Below are 21,727 nucleotides of genomic sequence, written 5' to 3' on the forward strand. Positions count from 1 at the left end.
AAAATCTGCATAAATAAATAAATAAACACCAGCATGCATTTACAATGTAAGTAGCATTATAAAAAGTGGTTCAAAGTGTCTACAGCGTAGAGATGGGTAAAAGATGCGGAGAGGACACTAGAATGGTTGATCAGGTTAATGGTCGGGGGGAAGAAACTTTTAATATGGCATAGTTTTTATTTTAATCATCCTATCACACTTTTCAGAAGAATTCCTCACCATTGGCAGGGGGTGGGAACCGGAATGAAGGGACTCAGGATAGGACAGATGGTAAAAATGCAAAGGAAGCATGCAGTCAGACTGTCAGGAAGGGCAGGCAGAAGATAGAACACAACTGCAGCCAGCAGGGTGAGTGTCAGTGCATTAGGAATTCAGAATCAAAAAGGGTAGCAAATACTCAAAGTGTTATATCTCAACGCACGTAGTATAAGAAATAAGGTGGATGATCTTGTTGCACTATTACAGATTGTCAGGTACGATGATGTGGCTATCACTAAATTGTGGCCGAAGGATGGTTGCAGTTGGGAGCTGAATGTCCAAGGTTACATGTTGTATCAGAGGGCTAGGATGATAGGTAGAGGTAAAGAATGGCATCAAATCAGCAGAAGAACGTGACACAGGTTTGGAAGATAATGAAACTTGTGGGTTAAGGTAAGAAACTTCAAAGGTAAAAGGACCCCGACGGCAGTTATACACAGGCCTCCCAACAGTAGCTAGGATATGAATCACAGATTACAATGGGAAATAGAAAAGGCGTGTCAATATGGCAATGTTATGATAACCATGGGAGATTTCAACATGCAGGTCAATTGGAAAAATCAGGTTGGTCAGGTTGGAAATGGAACTCAAGAGAGTGAGTTTGTTGAATGCCTATGAGATGGCCTTTTACAGTAGTTTGTCGTTGCACCTACTCGGGGATCAGCTATACTGAATTGGGCATTATGTAATGAACTAGAGGTGATTAGCGAACTTAAGGTAAAAGAACATTAGGGAGCTTAACATAAGAACATAAGAACATAAGAGATAGGAGCAGGAGTAGGCCAATTGGCCCCTCAAGCCATTCAACAAGATCATGGCTGATCCAATCTTAACTCTAGTTTTCACCGAATCCCTCAAGGCAACAGTGCCAACCAACAGGGCACCATACCGCCCATTTTATTTTATTATTCATCCCGCCCAAACCCATGTGATCACCCGGGAGAAAAAAACCGAGTTGCCAATTGAGGAGAAAAAATCTGGAAAATTCCTCTCCGACCCATCCAGGCTATCGAAAACTGGTCCAGGAGATCACATGGCTGATCTAAACCTAGCCTCATGTCCACTTACCTGCTCGCTCACCGTATCCCCTAATGCCATTTTTATCCAGGAAAATGTCTATCTCCGTTTTGAATTTATCGAGTGTAGTAGCTTCCACAGCTCTCTGGGGCAGTAAATTCCACAGCCCCACTACCCTCTGAGTGAAGAAATTTCTCCACATCTCAGTCCTGGAACGGCATCCCCTTATTTTAAGATTATGCCCCCTAGTCCTAGTTTCACCCATCATTGGGAACATTCTCCCCGCATCCACCCGATCAAGCCCCTTCACAATCTTATATGTTTCAATAAGATCGCCTCTCATTCTTCGGAACTCCAATGAGTAGAGTCCCAATCTACTCAACCTCTCATCATACATCAACCCACCCATCCCCGGAATTAACCTAGTGAACCTTCTCTGCACTGCCTCGAGAGCCAGTATGTCCTTTCTTAAATATGGACACCAGAACTGCACGCAGTACTCCAGGTGTGGTCTCACCAATACCCGGTACAACTGCAGTAAGACCTCCCTGTTCTTATACTCCATCCCCCTAGCAATAAAAGCCAGCATTCCATTGGCCTTCTTGACCACCTGCTGCACTTGCATACTAACTTTTTGTGTTTCCTGCACCAGGACCCCCAGATCCCTTTGCACAGAATATGATTGAGTTCAGCTTGAAATTTGACAGGAAAAAGGTAAAGTCTGATGCAGCAGTATTTCAGTGGAGTGAAGGAAGTTATGGTGGTATGAGAGAGGAGTTGGCCAAAGTAAATTTGAAGGAGATGTTGGAAGGAATGACAACAGAGCAGCAATGGTGTGTGTTTCCGGGAAAAATGAGGAAGCTGCAGGATAGATGTATTGCAAAAATGAAGAAATACTCAAATGGCAAAATAGCACTGTACAACTGTTGCCAACAAGAGAAGTCAAAGCTATTATAAATGCAAAAGAAAGGGCATACAATGAAGCAAAAATTAGCTGGAACACAGAGGATTGGGAAGCTTTTAAAACTCTACAGAGAGCAACTAAAAGAATCATTAGGAGGGAAAGGATGAAATAAGAAACTGAGCTAGCAAACAATATCAAAGTGAATAGTAAAATCTTTTTCAGGTATGTAAAAATAAAAGAGAGATGAGAGTAGATATAACACCATTAGAAAATGAGGCTGGAGAAATAATAATGGGGGCCAAGGAGATAGCAGAGGAACTAAATGAGTATTTTGCATGAATCTTCACTGTGGAAGACTCTAGCAGTGTGCCAGGTGTTGAAGGGTGCGAGGGAAGAGAAGTGAGTGCAGTTACTATTAGAAAGGAGAGGGTGCTCAAAAAGCTGAAAGACCTATGGGTACATAAGTCATCCAGACCAGATGAACTGCACCCTAGGGTACTGAAAGAGGTATCAGGAGAGATTGTGGAAGCATTAGAAATGATCTTTCAAAAACCATTGGACTCTGGCATGGTGCCAGAGGACAGGAAAACTGCAAATGTCACTCCACTCTTTAAGAAAGAGGAAGGCAGCAGAAAGGAAAGTATAGACCATTTAGCACGACACAGTGGTTGGGGAGACATTGGAGTCACTTGTTAAGGATGTGGTTATGGAGCACTTGGTGACAGGACGAGATAGGACAAAGTCAGCATGGTTATCTTAAAGGAAAATCTTGCCTGACAAACCTGTTGGAACTTTCTGAGGAGTTTACATGTAGGATAGATAAAGGTAGTATAGTGGATGTTGTATATTTGAACTTTCAGAAGGCCTTTGACAAGGTGCCACACATGAGGATGCTTATCAAATTAAGAGCACATGGTGTGACAGGAAAGTTACTGGCATGGTTAGAACATTGGCTGATTGGTAGGAGGCAGCGAGTGGGAATAAAAGGATCCTTTTTTGGTTGGCTGCCAGTGACTAGCGGTATTCCACAGGGGTTGGGGTTGGGACCGACCCTTTTATGCTTCACATCAATGATTTAGATGATGGAATCAACAGCTTTGTTGACAGTTTTGCAGATTATACAAAGATTGGTGGAAGGGCAGGTAGTGTTGAGGAAACAGGTAGGCTGCAGAAGGACTTAGACAGTTTTGAACAATGGACAAGAAAGTGCGAAATGAAATATAATGCTGGAAAATACATGGTCATGGACTTTGATAGCAGAAGTAAATGTGCAGACTATTTTCTAAACAGGGAAAGAATCCAAAAATTTGAGATGGAAAGGGACTTGGGAGTCCTTGTGCAGAATACCCTAAAGGTTAACGTGCAGGTAGAGTCAGTGTGAGAAAGGCGAATGCAATGTTAGCATTCATTTCAAGAGGTCTAGAATACAAGAGCAAGGATGTGATACTGAGGCTTTATAAGGCACTGGTGAGGCCTCACCTTGAGTATTGTGAATAGGTTTGGGCTCCTCACCTCAGAAAAGATGTGCTGGCATTGGAGAGGGTCCAGAGGAGGTTCACAAGGATGATTCTGGGAATGAAATAGTTATCATATGTTTGATAGCTCTGTGTCAGTACTCACTGGAACTTAAAAGGATGAGGGGAATCTCATTACAATCTTTTGAAAGGTCTAGACAGAGTGGATGTGGAAAGGATGTTTCCCATTGTGGGGGAGTCAAGGACAAGAGGGCACAGCCTCAGGATAGAGTAGCGTCCATTTAAAATAGATGCAGAGAAATTTCTTTAGCCAGAGGGTGGTGAATTTGTGGAATTTATTACCTTAAGCAGCTGTGAAGGCCAGGTCATTGGGTGTATTTAAGGCAGAGCTGGATAGGTTCTTGATTGGACACAGCATCAAAGGTTATGGGGAGAAGGCTGGGGAGTGGGGCTGAGGGTGGGGAAAAGGATCAGCCATGATTGAATGGTGGAGCAGGCTCAATGGACCAAATGGCCTAACTCTGCTCCTATGCCTTATTATGATCTTATTTCTAATTTCCAACCCTCTTGCAGTAAAAGCTAATATGCCACTTGCATGATAACTTTGTGTTTTGTGTACAAGAATAGCTAGAATGGCCTCTGTGGTCTATTCCTTTGCAATTTCTCATCATTTAGATAGTAGTTCGCCTTCTGATTCCTCTTCGTGAATTCATACTTTCCTACATTAAATTCCACTTGACAAACTTACTTAACTTATCTATATCTTCTTGCATAGTCCAAAGGTCTTCACTGTAGCACGCCCTCCCACATATTTTCAAATCGTTAGCTTCAATGGAAAACCAAAAATAGAACATGCCTCTCCCACAGTACTGTGCAGTTTTAGTTCCTTGTACTCTACAGAATTTTTCCTCGAATTGTAATAACAGAATATGTAATGTAATCAGTATTTATATAAGATGGTGTTGCAGCAATTGACATGTGAATATATGAACAAATTATAGTTATGACCTTATCTACTTTGCACAGATAAAAAAGGAAAAATAAAGTGATATATTGGATATGTAAAGTAAAATTCAGGAAATGTACATTTTAATGTCTCAAAGCAATGAAAATTCCAGACACGATGTCAGAACTTGTGTAATATTTCACTCAAACATTAATCCATCTTTACCTTTCAGGTGCTGTCCAGCCTGCAATGCATTTCATGCAATATGTGCTTTTGATTTATTTACTATCTTAAATGGCTCAAGAAGCTGTATAAATGTCACACACCTACTATATAATGCCACGTGTTTCCCACATGGAATCCTGTGCATTACCTTTCACTTGCTGTGTAACTAATCATTCACAAATGTTCCTGGGTTTGTGGTGTGACATTTTGGGGCTGTTAATACAATGGCCAGAATGCCTGTGGTATTCAGTCAAATCAGGAACAGAGGCTTAATACCCATTCTCAGTCTTTTTCAAGATCTTAATCTTTGTCTTCATTGAAAGGATTTGGGATTGACGAACGTTTAAATGTATAAACAGTTTAAAATAAAACGAAAGAAGGTGGATCTTAAAGCATATTAGCTGTCGATATTGAAGATGTACATTATAGGCAGAAGGTTTTGTTCTGTGTAGTATCATTAATGACAATGAATTTCAAATGAATACAGTGACAGTTACTTACCTCATTTGTAGCCTAGTAGCTAAATTGGCCCTCTTTCATTTGTAGAATATTAGAAATAGCTTTTAAACCAGAAATAACGGGTAAAGTTGACAAGCCTATGACTTAACCACTGGAGTAGAAAGTAAGTTAGGAGATGGTCTTCTTCATAGACCACAGAACAGTACAGCACAGCACAGGAACAGATCCTCTAGCCCACGATGTCTTGCTGATCATGATGCCAGTTTAAACTAATCTCATCTACATGCACATGGTCTACAACCCTCCATTCCCTGTCTTTTCATGTGCCTGTCCAAGTGCCCCTTAAACATTGTTATTGTACAATATCTGCTTTCACCAGTTCCCCTAGCAGCATGTTCCAAAGACCTATCACTCTGTATTAAAAACAACTTGCTTCATAAATCTTCTTTAAACTTTCTCAATCTCATTTCAAACCAGTGCCGTTAAGTATTAGGCAGTTCCACCTTCAGAAAAAGACTCTGATCATCTCCGCTCTCTGTGCCTCTCATAACTCTGTCAAGTCACTCCACAGTCTCCGAGGCTCCAAGTTTGTCCAACTTCTCCTTATAAGTAATGCTCGCTAATTAAGGAACATCCTGATGAAGCTTTTCTGTAGCCTCTCCAAAGCCTCCACCTTCTTTCTATAGTGTGGCAACCAGAACTGCAGCAAAAACTCCAAATGCAACCTAACCAAATTTTTATACAGCTGCTACAGGACCTCCTGACCTTAATGCTCAACACCCAGACCTGTGAAGGAAAGTATGCCATATACCTTCTTTACCACCCTATCTACTTGAGTTTCCACTTTCTGGCAGCTGTGGATTTGAAACCCAGGATCTGTCTGTACATCAATGCTCCCAAGGATTCTGCCAATTACTGTATACTTTCCTCTGACGTGTGATCTCAAATGACCCAGAGTGGAACAATTCAGATTAAACTACATCTTCCATTTCTCTGCCTGCATTTCCAACAGGTCTATATCCTGTTGAATCCTAGAAACATAGAAAACCTACAGCACAATACAAGCCCTTCTGCCCATAAAGCTGTGCCAACCATGTCCTTAACTTAGAACTACCTAGCCTTACCCATAGCCCTCTATTTTTCTAAGCTCCATGTATCCATCCAGGAATCTCTTAAAAGACCCTATTGTATCCGCCTCCACCGCCGTCACTGGTAGCCCATTCCACGCACTCACCACTCTCTGTGTAAAAAACTTATCCCTGACATCTCCTCTGTAACTACTTCCAAGCACCTTAAAACTATGCCCTCTCGTGCTAACCATTTCAGCCCTGGGAAAAAGCCTCTGACTATCCACACAATCAATGCCTCTTATTATCTTGTACACCTCTATCAGTTTACCTCTCATCCTTCGTCGCTCCAAGGAGAAAAGGTCGAGTTCACTGAACCTATTCTCATAAGGCATGCTCCCTAGTCCAGGCAACACCCTTGTAAATCTTCTCTGCAAATCCTTCAACGACCTTCCTCACTATCCATAACTCTGACGATTTTTATATCATCTGCAAACCTACTAAGCATCCAGATAATTTACATATATATCACAAACAATAGAGGTCCAAGCACTGCTCCCTGTGCAGCACCACAGGTCACAGTTTTTCCAACCAGTATAACACTCTTTCACCACTACCCTTCACCTTCTATGGCCAGCCAGTTTTGAATCCATCCTACCTAGTCTCCATAGATCCCACATCCCTTACTTTCCTGAATCAGCCTAACATGAAGGACCTTATTAAAGGGTTTACTAAAGTACACATATACAACGTCTACTGCCCTACCCTCATCAGTCAGCTTTGTCATCTCCTTAAAAAACGCAATCAGCTGGTAAGACATGATATCTCCTGCATAAGGCCATGCTGACTACCCTAAAGAGTCCTGAGGAAGGGTCTTGGTGTGAAACATCAACTTTTTATTCCATTCCATAGATACTGCCTGACTGGCTGAGATCCTCCTGCTTTTTGTGTTTGTATCCCTATTAAGTCTATGCTTTTCTAGATCTTATTCCTAAGAATCATCTCCAATAATTTGCCTACCATCATGTAAGGCTCATTGACCTATAATTTTCAGGTCTTACATAGAGGAACAACACTGGCTATTCCTTAGCTCTCTGGGACCATATATTTGGCTGGCAAAGATGCAAAGATCTCTGCCAACTAGAAGGTACAAAAGCTTGAAAGCACCAACCACCAGTTTCAAATACAGCTTCTATCCCACTGACACTTGAACTGTCCCCTAGTATGATAAAATGAACTCTTGACATTGCAATCTATCACATTATGGCCTTGCACCTTGTCTATCTACACTGCACTTTCTCTATAACTGTAACACTATATTCTGCATATTCATTTTGGTTTTCCCTTGTACTACCTTAATGCACTGATGTGATAAAATGATTTGTATCGCTGGCATACAAAACGTACTTTTTCATTGTAACTTGGTACATGTGACATTAATAAACCAACTCAACAAATTTTCGCACTCTCCTCTCTTACCTCTTTCAAAACCTGGGATATATCCAATCCGATCCTGGGGATTTATCTGATTTTAAGTTCTTCTGGAGCCCATTTATCTCATCTTGCTTGATATCAATGTGCCCTAGAACATCAGCATACACCTTCATGTCCTTCTCCATGGTGAAAACTGATGACAAGTGATTGTTTGTTTGCCAACTTCTCTGAATCTCAGCATAAATTCCCTCCTTTGTCATTCAGTGAGTTTACCTGCCCTAATTATCTTCTTGTTTTTATTATGTATAAAATGCTTAGGTTTCTCTTTAATCTTACTCATGATGGCCCCCTTTAGTTCTCCTGTTTTCCTGTTTAAGTTCTTGTTTTCTTCATGTTCCTCAAAGTACCTGTCTGATTTCAGCTTCATAAGTTATACATGTTTCCTTTATCTTTTAGACTAAATTTACAGCAACTCTTGTCATTCAAGGTTTCCAAATCTTGCCATCCTTATAAGTATATTCTGGTCCTAAATTCTGACCAGCTAGTCTTTAAACAAATCTCCAATGTCAGATACGCACTTTCTCAATGACAGCTGCTTCCAATGTACTCTACCCAATTCCTGTCTATAACTATTGTAAAATTAGCCTTTTTTCAATTTAGCACTTTCCACAAGGTCCAGTCTTATCGTTGTCTATAACTAGCTGGAAAATTTCAAAGTTATAATTACTGCTCTCTCACTGAAATTCTAATTACCCAGCCAGGCAGATTCCTCAATACAAGATGGCCTCCTCGCTGGCTAGATCACCTATACACTGTTTAGAAACCCTCATAGACTCACCTGACAAATTCTGCCCCATCTAGGCCTCTGGGACTAAGGAAGTCCTAGTCCATAATCTGCCAACATATTTGTTCCTCAATGTCCTGCTGTCAGTTGGGATTGATCCTTATTACTTCTGAGCTCTACCCATTTTGCCTCACTGGATGAGCCCGCCAAGATGTTCCCTCAAAGTGCTACTATGACATTCTCCCACATCTGTAATGCATCTCACTCACCTCTTTAACATCTCTCTCTATCACTGAAATTGCTGAATCTTGGAACAATGAACTTCCAGACCTGACCTTCCCTTTCTCCAAGTGTCTGTAATGGTTAGAACACCAAAACATCAACTATCCATTTACCTCCATAGATGCTGCCCGACCTAAAGAGTTCATCCGGCATCTCCTGCTGTTGCTCCTGAACCTAAACTACTGGTTTACCTGTAAAACCAATTGCATTGAAATAAGCAAACATTAGACCCACTGTGTTTATTAACCTGGCCATGTCTGTCCTTCTTTTCAGATTTACTTTACTTTTCTGACAACACCTCCACTCACTGACTCATTGCTCAGGTGCCCAGCACCCCACCACACTATATTGCCTACATGACTAGAAAAAATGTGTAAGGAACGAAGAACACATGGCTTCAGAAGTTTTACATAGTCCATGAGTCATGGACCCGAAACAAAGGATCTTTTTAAGGTTCATATCTCATGTTTTCCCTGCCAGAGCTAAGAGCAACTGCGTAGTAATTGTGCCCATTTCATTACTATCAGAAAGACTGCTCTGAGAGGGAGGGAACAGAGGTAAATCAAGAGAGAGAAAAAGGAAACTAGGTAACATAAACTAAAATATTCATGCTAAAAATTTATGATATAATGATGTGTTAAAATTATAGAATGGACCTAAAATGAACCAAGTTACAAGCTATCTGGAAACTTCATTAAAAACACAACAAAGGTGGTTGCTTTCCTGGATAAATTAACCACAAACTAGTTGCCCAGACATAAGAATTGATTACTGTCAAGAATGGTGCCAGCTTCTGTTTTCCAGATAGTTTGAATTCTGACTGTTTTGTAGTGTTTGAGATCAAAGAACTTTGTAGCACTAGAACTCAAGGTCTGCTTTGGATTAGTTCAAAATTTTATTGTAAGAGACAGATCGAAGATTTATCTCCTTTCTCTGGGATGTTGTGGTCTACGATGTTGCTGCTTTGAGGTCCTGAAATGCACAGAGGTCTAAGCTCACTCTTAAACCTTGCAGCAAAGTGAAAGCGGAGACAGATTAAGCTTTCAGTTCTCTGAACTGAAAGGTTTGCAGCTTAACTTTCTTAAAAGTTTTATGCCAAAAAATACTTCACCCCCATAAACAAAATTACAAGGTAAATTGCATCCTCACCATACTGTGGCTGCATACAATGCCTATTCACCCATTCCCCCACCCCCACAGAAATTCTCATGTTTTATTGTTTTACAACATTGAATCACAGGGCATTTAATTTTACTTTTTTGACACTGATCAATAGAGAAAGACTCTTTCGGGTCAAAATGAAGTCAGATCTTCACAAAGTTATCTAAATTAATTGCAAATATAAATACAATATGACACACCAAATCATCACTGGTGCAGCCAATTGTTTTTAGAAGTCACATAATTAGTCAAATGGAGATCTGATTTTGGAGACGTGTGTGCAGTCAAGGTGTTTCAACTGATTGCAGTAAAAATTCACCATGGAAGGTCCACCTGCTGGCGAGTGAGTATCCTGGCAAAAACTACACCATGAAGACAAAATAACATTCCAAGCAACTCCACAAAAAGGTTGTTGAAAAGCACACGTCAGGAGATGGATACAGGAAAATTTCCAAGTCACTGACTATCCCTTGGAGTACAGTTAAGTCAATCATCAAGAAATGGAAAGAACAGGGCACAGCTGTAAATCTGCCTAGAGCAGGCCATTCTCAAAAACTGAGTGACTCTGCAAGTAGAGGCTAGTGACAGAGGCCACCAAGAATCTTATGAGAACTTGTGAGGGGTTACAAGCTTTAGAGGCTGAGGTGGGAGGAACTGTGCATACAACAGCCGTTGCTCGGGTGCTTCGCCAGTTGCAGCTTTATGGGAAAGTGGCAAAGAGAAAAAAACTCACAAGAAATCTTGACTAGAGTTTTCCAGAAGGCATGTAAGAGACCCTGAAATCAGCTGGAATAAGGTTCTATGAGTTGATGAAACCAAAATTGAGCTTTTTTGCCATCAGACTAAATGCTATGTTTTGACATAGTCAAAAACACACCATATGAAGCACGGTGGTGGCTGCATCATGCTGTGGGGGTGCTTCACTGCTGCAGGCCCTGGAAGGCTTGTGAAGGTAGAAGGTAAAACAAATGCACAAAGTACAGGGAATTCCTGGAGGAAAAGCTGATGCAGTCTGTAAGAGAACTGCAACTGTGTTTCAATGTTATAAAACATGAAAATTTCCAAGGGAAAAAGATCTTCAAATCTTATGCTTATAGTTTTATTGATTCTGCTTTTAAATAAAAAAAATTCAATCTCACTCTCTCTCTCCCTCCCGCTCTCTTGACACATAGTTGAAATTCCTTCCAATTTAAGTCATTGTCATTAACATATAATGGTCTTTTTGTAACCTTTGTGTCTTTGCTCATCTTAGCCCTTTCTCAGGTCTGTGCCACCTTTTGCAAGATGATGCTGGTGATATATGGCGAAGTTTTGTAGGCATCTCACAAAACGACTAGATACACTTCTGAAATACCATTACTGCAATTTCCAACCTATAACTTCCCTTTAAGCCTCTTTTGCACATTAGTTATTTGTCAGTTTTTTCACCGATTCTAATGTATTCCTTTGTTCTACTATAAATGCATGCATTCAAAAGTACCTTTAGCCGCCTCCCCCCATTATACTCTACATAAACTTTAACTTCATATGAAACTCAAGCTCTTATATCCTCCTAATTTTTACCAAATCTTTTTCACATTTAACATCATGCTCTCCCACATGTTCTCTGTCTTACAGTAATGTCTTGATCTTAAGGTTCTCACCCATATTGCTCTTTTCTCCACAATTCTCCCAGCCTTACCTCTGTCAGATTTTTTCACTCCTTTTTTTGCCTCTCGATCTTCCCCAAATTAAATACTTTCATGGCCCCAGCAAAGGCACTCATTCTATAAACCTCTGAATCTCTTCTTCCTCTTTAAAAGGTGGTCCTTAAAACCTGTTTCTTTGACTAAACTTTTGATTATTTTCCTTAATTATCTTAATATCACTTCTGCAGTCTGATATTGACCATTATTTAATAATGTTCTAATGAGGTGCATTATGGCATCCTGTGGTGCTAATGGAGCTAGTTAAGTTGTTGTTGTCATGGATTTTTCTCATACAAATATTTTGTTTGTAATTTTGGCAGTCTGCTTCTATATAAGCTCTTCGCACTGATCTAGAGCATCTTCTAACAAATTACTGGACTTTATCTACTGGAGACAAGAAGTTTCTGGATAAAGCTAAAAAATATGTTCCAGATAAAGAGTCATAGACTCCATGAGAAAGAGCATTGGCTGCATTTATTGTCCAAGTACAGTTCTCACTTGGCATTTATAAATGTGTGGTTTGTTAGAGGATAATATGAGTCAGCTTTGAGCTAGACCAAGTTGTGGTGAGAAGTGGATATGGATACAGGTGAAGCTGTGGAGTACTTACCTTAACTTTCAGACTTACTCTTTTTGACGCATTCAATTTGATGGTGGGACTTAAACACTGTAGAGTTATTTTCATATTGATATAGATAGACAATGGCAATGAACACCTTCTGCCCACCGGCAGCTTTTCCTTTTCACTGTATCCAAACGGAAAGGGAAAATTGAGCAGCTGAATAATGCACAGTGGATTTGTAATTCCTGGAATTCCTTCTGCCTCCACTCAAAAATGTTGACTGCAGTGGTAACTTCACTGTGTTGCACTAAAGTTTGCTCAAATTAAGTGTAAATTTTCGTAACTATTGAAAACGTATTGTATGACTGTATTTAAAACATAACGTTGGTTTCATACCTTAGTTTCATTCTGCAACACAATGCTCTTCTCAGGCGAAATTGTAATTTTGTTGGCCCAACTTGTCTCCGTATGGGAGATGTTAAGGTTTTCATCACTTCTTGGCTTACATCTGCCAAGGATAATAAAAGACAATTACAAATAAGGCCAGGAGGCTTCAAAAGGAAGAAAGTACTGCAATTGATTTGTAAGGTTTTGCCAGAACATTAATTGTTAAATTTCACTCAAAGAAACATGTGTTGATGGATGTTAAAAGGGAAAAAAAGTGTTTGCTGTGCTTGATTACAGAGTGTGGGAGTTGATACCGGAGGCAGGCAATACAAGTTTGAAACCAAGAGGAAATAAGCCACGCTACAGTCAGCGAGAAAGGAACAATTGTATTACTGGGAATGGACTTCCATGAGGGAGGAAGCCAGACAACAACAGGAAAGCAAAATCATGAGTCACGTTCATACAGGAAAGCACCTTCAGCTTCTGTTAGGCCAAGATAAGGATGCTGTCAAGGCTCATGTAGGTGAAGACCACCACTATCTCATTCTTCCCTTTTATACCACTCTAAGAATAGGCCTATCTCTTGCCTTTTAATACGCCTCCCATGCAAACAAAATAGTATCAATTGACATTAATAAGAAAGGTGATAATACTGAAAGATTCGAAATTAAAAGAGCCCTGTATACTCTACGACCTATTGATGCGAAAATAACAACCTTGACCTCTGAGCCTGTATAAGAATAACCTCTTGAGCAGCAACAAAAAGATCAGAAATACAATGGTATTTACAAAAATCACACGAAGAATAAACAGAACTATGCTTGCTAGTTCCTGGTGTGACTGTCAGTTTAATTCCAATCTATTTGCTCATTCTAACCTCTTTTATTGCATCCTGAGTATTATTCACTGCCAAACGTTTATGAAGGGAAAAGAATGAGCAAGTTGCCTTACGTGGATGATCCAGTGTCACAAGGTTGCCACTGCCAGTAGAAGTGGAGAACTGGAATTCCAGTGGCAGTACAGGTCAGTATGTGGCTTTCCCCTAGCTGATAAAATTTTTGATCTGAGGAAGCCACATTCTTTTCAATAATCTGTGGTTTTTCTGAAAGCAAGAACAGTGGAAAGATTGTAAATTTCTAGAAGAAAGACAACACGTTAAAATAATTTTATTCTGATTCTATTTTCCAAAAATATACCTCATGCACAACATTTCCAGAACTATTATACAGGGCACTCATACATTACCAATCATAACATGATATTTCCCATTTGTTTGCAAAAATTACACTATAAAAAATTATCCAGGCCAAGATAGAATGGACAAGGAAAGGACAGGGGATAAGTTTTTTTTTAAACACAATGAATGATGGGTGTGTGGAACTCACTGCTAAGGGTGGTGGTAGATGCAAACACATTGGGGACATTTAAGTAACTCTTAGATAGGCTCATGGATGATAGAGAAATGGAGGGCTATGTGGTCTCTTGGTAAAGAAACATCCCCAAAGATTTTTTGAGCATCTTTTCCCCAGCACAACTGCTCAAACCCATTTTCCCAATTTTGTGGATCAGCATGTTCTCTACAGGGGAAGGTGCGACCAATACTAAAGGAATAGGTTGTCCTTGAACTTGAGAGGGAGCAATGTCCTTGCTGGCAAATTTGCTAGTGCTGTTGGGGAGGGCTTAATTTAGATTGGCAGAGAGATGGGAACCAAGGTGTTAGGTCAGATGATTCAGCAGTTGGGATTAAGGGTAGAGGCAATTTACAGAGAGACTGTGAGGAAAGGTTCTGAGTCTTTTTACAGAGATAGTGGCAGGCAGCTAAAACACACTGCTTACATGAACCTGAAGACAATATAAGGATATAGATCAGGAGCAGGCAGAAGGCAAGTTTCATATGGCATCATGGTCTGCACAGACATTGTGGGCTGAAAGGTCTGTCCTGTGCTGTACTGCTCTGTGTTTAAATGATAAGGAAGCTACTACATTGCAAATACCCTTAACAGCGGAAGTGGTTAATATTTGCCTGGTTGCTGTGATGAAGGAAAACATTACATTAGTACTGTCTGCACAAAGTTCTGTAAATTTATTATCAAAGAACATATATGTTACCATATATTACCCTAAGATTCACTTTTGTGCAGGCATTCACAGAAAATAGAAAGAAACACAATAGGATCAATGGAAAAAAATGCACGCAAGATGGACAGACAAGCTATATGCAAAAAAACGGTGCAAATACAAAAATAAATAAAAACAAACATAATAATAATAATCAATTAAGCTATAAGATGAAATGAAAAGTCCTTGAAATTGAGTCCATAGCTTATAGGAACAGTCCAGTATTGGGTTGATGAAGCTGGGTGAAGTTATCCCCACTGGTTCAAGAGCCTGATGGTTGAGTGGTAATAACTGTTCCTGAACCCGGTGGGTTGGGTCCTGAGGCTCCTGTACCACCTTCCTGATGGCAGCAGCAACAAGAGAGCATGGTCTGGATGTGGGGAGGGGGGTCACTGATGATGGAAGCTGCTTTCCTATGACAGTGCTCCTTGTACATGAGCTCAGCTGTGGGAAGGACTTTGCCCGTGATGGACTGGGCTGTAGGCTCTTCTGTTCAAGGGCACTGATTTTTCCATACCATGCTGTGATACATCCAGTCAGTAGACTCTCCACTGTATATCTATAGAAGTTTGTCATTGCTTTAGACGACATGCCTAATCTTTGCATACTTCCAAGAAAGTAGAGGTGCTACTGTAATTTTTTTTGTGATAGCACTTACGTGCTAGACCCATGACAGGTTCTTTGAAATGATAACCCTGAAAAATTTAAAGCTGCCGACCCTCTCCACCTCTGTTTCGCTGATGATGACTGGCTCATTGCCGTCCAATTTCCTCCTCCTGTACTCAATAATTTTGCTGACATTGAGTGAGATGTTGTTATTGTGGCATCACTCAGCTAGATTTTCAGTCTCCTTCCTATATGCTGATTCATCACCACCTTTGATTGGCCAACGCCAACAGACTTATATACAACATTGCTTAGCCTCGCAGTCATAAGTGTAAAATCAATAGAGCGGGGGGCTTGTGGTGCATCTGTGCTGATGGTGATTGTGGAGGAGGTGATGCTGTCAATCTGAACTGACTGAGGTCTGCAAGAACATAAATTGAGGATCCAGTTGCACAAGGAGGTATTGAAGCAAGGTCTTAGAGATTATTGATTAGTTTTGAGAGTATAGTGGTATTGAATGTTGAGCTGCAGTCAATGAAAAGCATCCTGATGCATACAATTTTGCAGTTCAGATGTTCCAGGGTTGAATGATGAGTTAATGAAATGGCATGTACTATTGATCTGTTGTGGCAGTAGCAATTGGAGTTCCTCAGATAGGAATTGATATGTTTCCTCACCATCCAGTTGATTCTAACTGTACTGTTGATTATATTTTTATCTTCAGAATGGCCCATCTCTCGAATGACCAGCACTAATTAAAGTTAGACTGCACTACTTATAGCCACATTGCCCCTCAATAAGCGTAAGTGACAGAAGTAATTTTGGAAGCACTTGCTCCTTTTCAAAAGACTTTTGTCACAACACAGGAGACAGAAGTTACAATGGACATCAATCCTGCATCAAGAGGTGGAAAGTACAGATGTTTTGTATCAGGAGGGGGCAGGAGGACTTCTGAGCTGATCATCAGAATATAAAGCAAAGAAACAGTTGTGGATGGCATTGTCAGAAGATGATTCTTTCTTATCCCAAAGAAACATGTGTTCATTCCATAATGCTAGGTTCTGCTTTCCATCTTTATAAAAGTCCATGCCTCTTCTGCTCACTGGCAGGTTCATACCTAGTTTCCCCAGTACAATAAGATAGTCTGTAGCCCTCTCTCTACCTCATTATGGTCGTACATATTATCGTTTACCTGCACTACACTTTCTCCATAGCTGTCACACTTTATTTTGCATTGTTATTGTTCTCCCTTGTTCTACCTCGATGTACTGCGTAATGACTGGATCTGCATGAACAGCTTGTAGATAAGCTTCTCACTGTATCTTGGCACATATGACAATAATAAACCAATACCAATACCTAGTGCCTCAACTGGTCATCGCTTTACTGCTGATTTTAGGATAGCACTTCTGGGTTTTCACTCCTAATTTGTGGTCTCCCCTGCCACCTGTCAATTCCTTCAGGACAGAAACCAGCCAGAAGAGGGACCATTGACCAACATGTTGGAAAGGGAATAAAATTACCACAGAGATTCTTTAAATATCTTGGATCATCCCCTTGCCCACGCCCAGGATTACGGCTGAACAGGTGGAAGGTCAACTGAGGAAGATCTGTACCAGCAAGGCGGATGGACCGGATGGAGTTTCCCCATGAGTACTGAGGGCCTGTGCGACTGAGCTGGGAGAACCACTACAGCGCATCTTCAACATGAGCCTGGAGCAGAGAAGAGTACCCAGACAGTGGAAAACATCCTGTATTGTCCCGGTTCCGAAGAAACCACAACCAAAGGAGTTGAATGACTTCAGACCTGTTGCCTTGACGTCACACGTGATGAAGACCATGGAGCGGCTGATAATACAGAATCTGAGGCCACAAACCAGGCCCGCCCAGGATCCTCTTCAGTTTGCGTATAAGGAGAAGGTGGGAGTGGAGGATGCTATCACGTATTTGCTGCACAAATCACTCTCTCACCTAGATGGGGTCAGTTGTGCTGTGAGGATTACATTCCTTGACTTCTCTAGTGCCTTTAACACCATCCAGCCCAAGATCTTAAGGCACAAACTAACGGAGATGGGAGTAGACTCTCACATGGTGGATTGGATAGTGGACTACTTGACAGATAGACCTCAGTATGTGCGGTTGGGAGACTGTAGGTCTGACACGGTGGTCAGCAGCACAGGAGCGCCGCAGGGAACCGTACTCTCTCCGGTCCTGTTCACCCTGTACACATCAGACTTCCAATATAACTCGGAGTCCTGCCATGTGCAGAAGTTCGCTGATGACACGGCCATAGTGGGGTGTGTCAGGAATGGACAGGAGGAGGAGTATAGGAAACTGATACAGGACTTTGTGATATGGTGCAACTCAAACTACCTGCGTCTCAATATCACCAAGACCAAGGAGATGGTGGTGGACTTTAGGAGATCTAGGCCTCATATGGAGCCAGTGATCATTAATGGAGAATGTGTGGAGCAGGTTAAGACCTACAAGTATCTGGGAGTACAGTTAGACGAGAAGCTAGACTGGACTGCCAACACAGATGCCTTGTGCAGGAAGGCACAGAGTCGACTGTACTTCCTTAGAAGGTTGGCGTCATTCAGTGTCTGTAGTGAGATGCTGAAGATGTTCTATAGGTCAGTTGTGGAGAGCGCCCTCTTCTTTGTGGTGGCGTGTTGGGGAGGAAGCATTAAGAAGAGGGACGCCTCACGTCTTAATAAGCTGGTAAGGAAGGCGGGCTCTGTCGTGGGCAAAGTACTGGAGAGTTTAACATCGGTAGCTGAGCGAAGGGCGCTGAGTAGGCTACGGTCAATTATGGAAAACTCTGAACATCCTCTACATAGCACCATCCAGAGACAGAGAAGCAGTTTCAGCGACAGGTTACTATCGATGCAATGCTCCTCAGACAGGATGAAGAGGTCAATACTCCCCAATGCCATTAGGCTTTACAATTCAACCGCCAGGACTTAAGAACTTTTTAAAAGCTATTATTAATGCTTTTTGAGATAGTGATTTAGATGCATATCATATTTTTTACTGAGTTAAGTATTGTATGTAATTAGTTTTGATACAACAAGTGTATGGGACATTGGAAAAAAAAGTTGAATTTCCCCATGGGGATGAATAAAGTATCTATCTATCTATCTATCTATCTATCTATCTCCAAGTTTTCTGTGACTCTTCTGTAACAGCTCTAACAGCTGACCCGGAGAAACTCCATGCGGGTTCACTTTGTACTTCATGATTCAACCGAACATTGGTTAGTTTGCACTTGGAGTACAGTGTACATTTCTGGTCAGCACAGTACAAGAAAGGTGTGATGGCATTAGGGAGAGTGCAGAAGATGTTGCTTGGAATGGAATGCCTCAGTTATATGGAGAGATTGGATAGGCTGGGTTTATTCTCACCTCAGCATAGTAGTCAGAGGGGTTTATAAAATTATGAGGGAAATATTTTTCCCAGGACGGCGGGGGGTGGTGAGGTTTAGAAGTAGAAGGCCCAGTTTTAAGGTGAGAGGAAAATTTTTTCTTATAAATCCGATGATGACTTTTTTCCACACAGAGGGTGATGGTTATCAGGAATGAACTGCCAGAGAAAGAGGTGGGGTAGGTACGATTACAACATTTAGAAAGCATTTGCGTGGGTATGGGTAGAAAAGGCATGGAATGAGAGGGGCCTACTGCAGGTAAATGGATTGAGCATAAATATGCATTATAGTCAGCTGGGTTGAAAGGGCTCTTTCTGTGCTGTGCTATTCCAGGACTCTATGATTCATGGACTTTTGAAGAAACACAGGAAGATGCTTTGCTCCCTGTGGTCTGGATCGAACAGATTTGATTCTTTGCAAGTGATTATTATTTGGGAATTCTATGGTCATTGTTTTGGACAATAAGTGTATTTTCTTGTTTTCTGAGAGGGACCAACAGACTCTAAATCAGCCCATACAGGCATGAAGGAATATCTAGTCCTACCCTTTGGTCATGTGCAAGGAAAGGCAGAGTAGCTCCGAACAGTTAATAGCCACTTCCCTTCAAAGTGGTCCCAGTGTAAATAAGGAAGTAAATGACAGCACAAAGTATCGTTAAAGAAATCTGTACTGATATGACCCATCCTTCCAGCCGTAGTTGGAATGCTTATCCAAGTGCCAGTGGCTAAAACACATTTAATGAAAAGCAATCAAATGGGAACAAATGGAACACTTTGCACATGTGGTCTCAATGGAAAACTACTCAGCATGCTTCCCCTTGTGTTTTGATGCATACTCTCTCTTATGCTGAGATTTGAATAACAAACATAACTTATGTGTTTCTTGTGAATGTGAGGTAACGTGAAATTTGGGCTCTGTCCCAAACTCAAAAGTGGGAATAGGATTGTCTGCAAAGAACATGTGAAATGAAAAACACTCCTTGGAAAGCATCTAGTAGAACATTATGGTTTCTCTCAACTAAGTTCTGTATTATTGTGCAATATTATCAACTTTATATGTACCTGTATTTAGTAGAATGTAGAACATAGACCAGAAACAGGCCTTTCAGCCCGCAATGTTTTGCTGAATTAATTAAATTAATAATCAACTGGCCAACTAAACAAATCCCTTCTGTCTACACCTTCATGATCTCCCACAGTCCCCAATGACCCTGTGATTTCAGTCTCTGAGGCTGACGTGAGCCATCCCATAGGGGGGTGAACCCATGGAAGCATGCCACCCAGATGAGGTACTGGCTGAGTACTAAGTCTCTATGCTGATGAATTGACAGGGCTGTTCACTGATATCTTTAACCTCTTGCTTTGGCAGTGTGAGGTACCCACCTGTTTTAAGCAGGCTTCATTTATACCAGTGCTTAAAAAGAACATGGTACCTGCCTCAGTGACTATTATCCAGTAGCACGTACAGTACATTCACTGTGATTGCTGATGAAGCATATCAACTCCTGCCTGAGAAGTGACTTGGATCCACTCCAATTTGCCTACTCTCACAACAAGTCAACAGCAGATGCCATTTCATTGGCTCTTCACTCAACCCTGGAATATTTGGAGAGTGAAGGCGCATACATCAGGATGCTCTTCATTGATTAAAGCTTGGTATTCAATATTATCATCCCCTCAAAACTAATCAATAGGCTTCAACATCATGGCCTCAATATCTCCTTTCCTGATTTCCTCACTTTCAGACCCCAGTCAGTTTGGATTGGCAACAATATCTCCTCCATGTCCTCCAATAGCACAGGTTCACCACAAGGCTGTGTGCTTAGCCCCCTGCTCTACTCACTCTATAGATATGACTGTGAGGCTAAGCAAAGATCCAATGCAATATTTAAGTTTGCTTTGACTCTCCTGAGAATATAATCCAAGCTTGTCCAACCTCTTGTTATAGCATGTGCCCTCTAATCTGGTCAGCTTCCTGGTAAACCCTCTTCTGAACCCTCCCCAAAGTCTCAACATCCTTCCTATAATGGCTTGACCAGAGCTGTATGCAATACTACAGATGTGGGCTAATTAGAGTTCTGTATGACTTCCTGACTTTTGAACTCAGTTCCTCGTCTAACGAAAGGCAAATATGCTACATGCCTCTTAACCTGTGTGGTGCTTTCAGGCAGTTATGAATTTAAACCTGAAGATTCCCCTGCTCATTAACATTATTAAGGATCTTGCACTTAACAGTGAATCCTCTCTTTACATTTGATCTTCACATTTGGCTGGGTTACACTCCATCTGGCATTTCTCTGCCCATTTCTGCAACTGATCTATATCCCACTATATTCTTTCCCAGTTTGTTCTTTAATGTTCTTATAGCTAGGGATGGTAGGGTGGGGATAAACTCCCACTACCTATTAAATGCTTCCAATGGTGTGCGACTCAAATAGCCTCTGACAGCCAAGTTCAGCTCCTAATCTTCATGTGTGGCTTAGCTATCAAGCCCAGCGGAACAATTTCTACTGACAGGAGAAGGGGCAAAGGCAGTTTATTGGCACCTTAAAACCAGTTGCTTAAGGCAAATGGGGCTCGTCAGCTATAGTTGGCAGCTCATCTAGAAGAAAAACTCCGATCTCAAACTTCTGCTGCCTTGCACTTATACCTGCTCATGGGGGAGGCTTCAGGAGGGAATAATCCAGAGTTGGAGTCCCTAAGGTTGACCTACATGAGTTCATTGCTGACTGGCAACTCCTGTGACACTACTGGTGTCAAACTGTATCTACTGTTTCTTTGGTTTCATCAGATATGTGGAGATGGGGAGCTTGCTTCATGGACAACAGCTTGCTCTCCATATCGTACTGCCCTAGCTAGGGTGCAACATCCATAGTCAGCCCTGACCAATTGAATCCTCCATTCTTTGCCAGTCTTCTATACTATCCACAA

At 41.2% G+C, this 21,727-nt stretch overlaps 1 protein-coding gene across 1 annotated transcript in view; it reads right to left on the reverse strand.

The window, feature by feature from the left end:
- Positions 1–21,727, reverse strand: part of kdrl (kinase insert domain receptor like) — a 188,459-nt gene that overhangs the window by 76,491 nt on the left and 90,241 nt on the right. Inside the window, exons 10-11 of the mRNA XM_073058013.1 lie at positions 13,601–13,751; positions 12,659–12,770 (exon numbers count right to left, since the gene is read on the reverse strand). Coding sequence (XP_072914114.1) covers positions 12,659–12,770; positions 13,601–13,751 — 263 coding nt within the window. The remainder of the gene's footprint in view (positions 1–12,658; positions 12,771–13,600; positions 13,752–21,727) is intronic.

Source organism: Hemitrygon akajei, chromosome 10 (assembly GCF_048418815.1).
Source record: "Hemitrygon akajei chromosome 10, sHemAka1.3, whole genome shotgun sequence".
Taxonomy (NCBI): Eukaryota; Metazoa; Chordata; class Chondrichthyes; order Myliobatiformes; family Dasyatidae; genus Hemitrygon; species Hemitrygon akajei.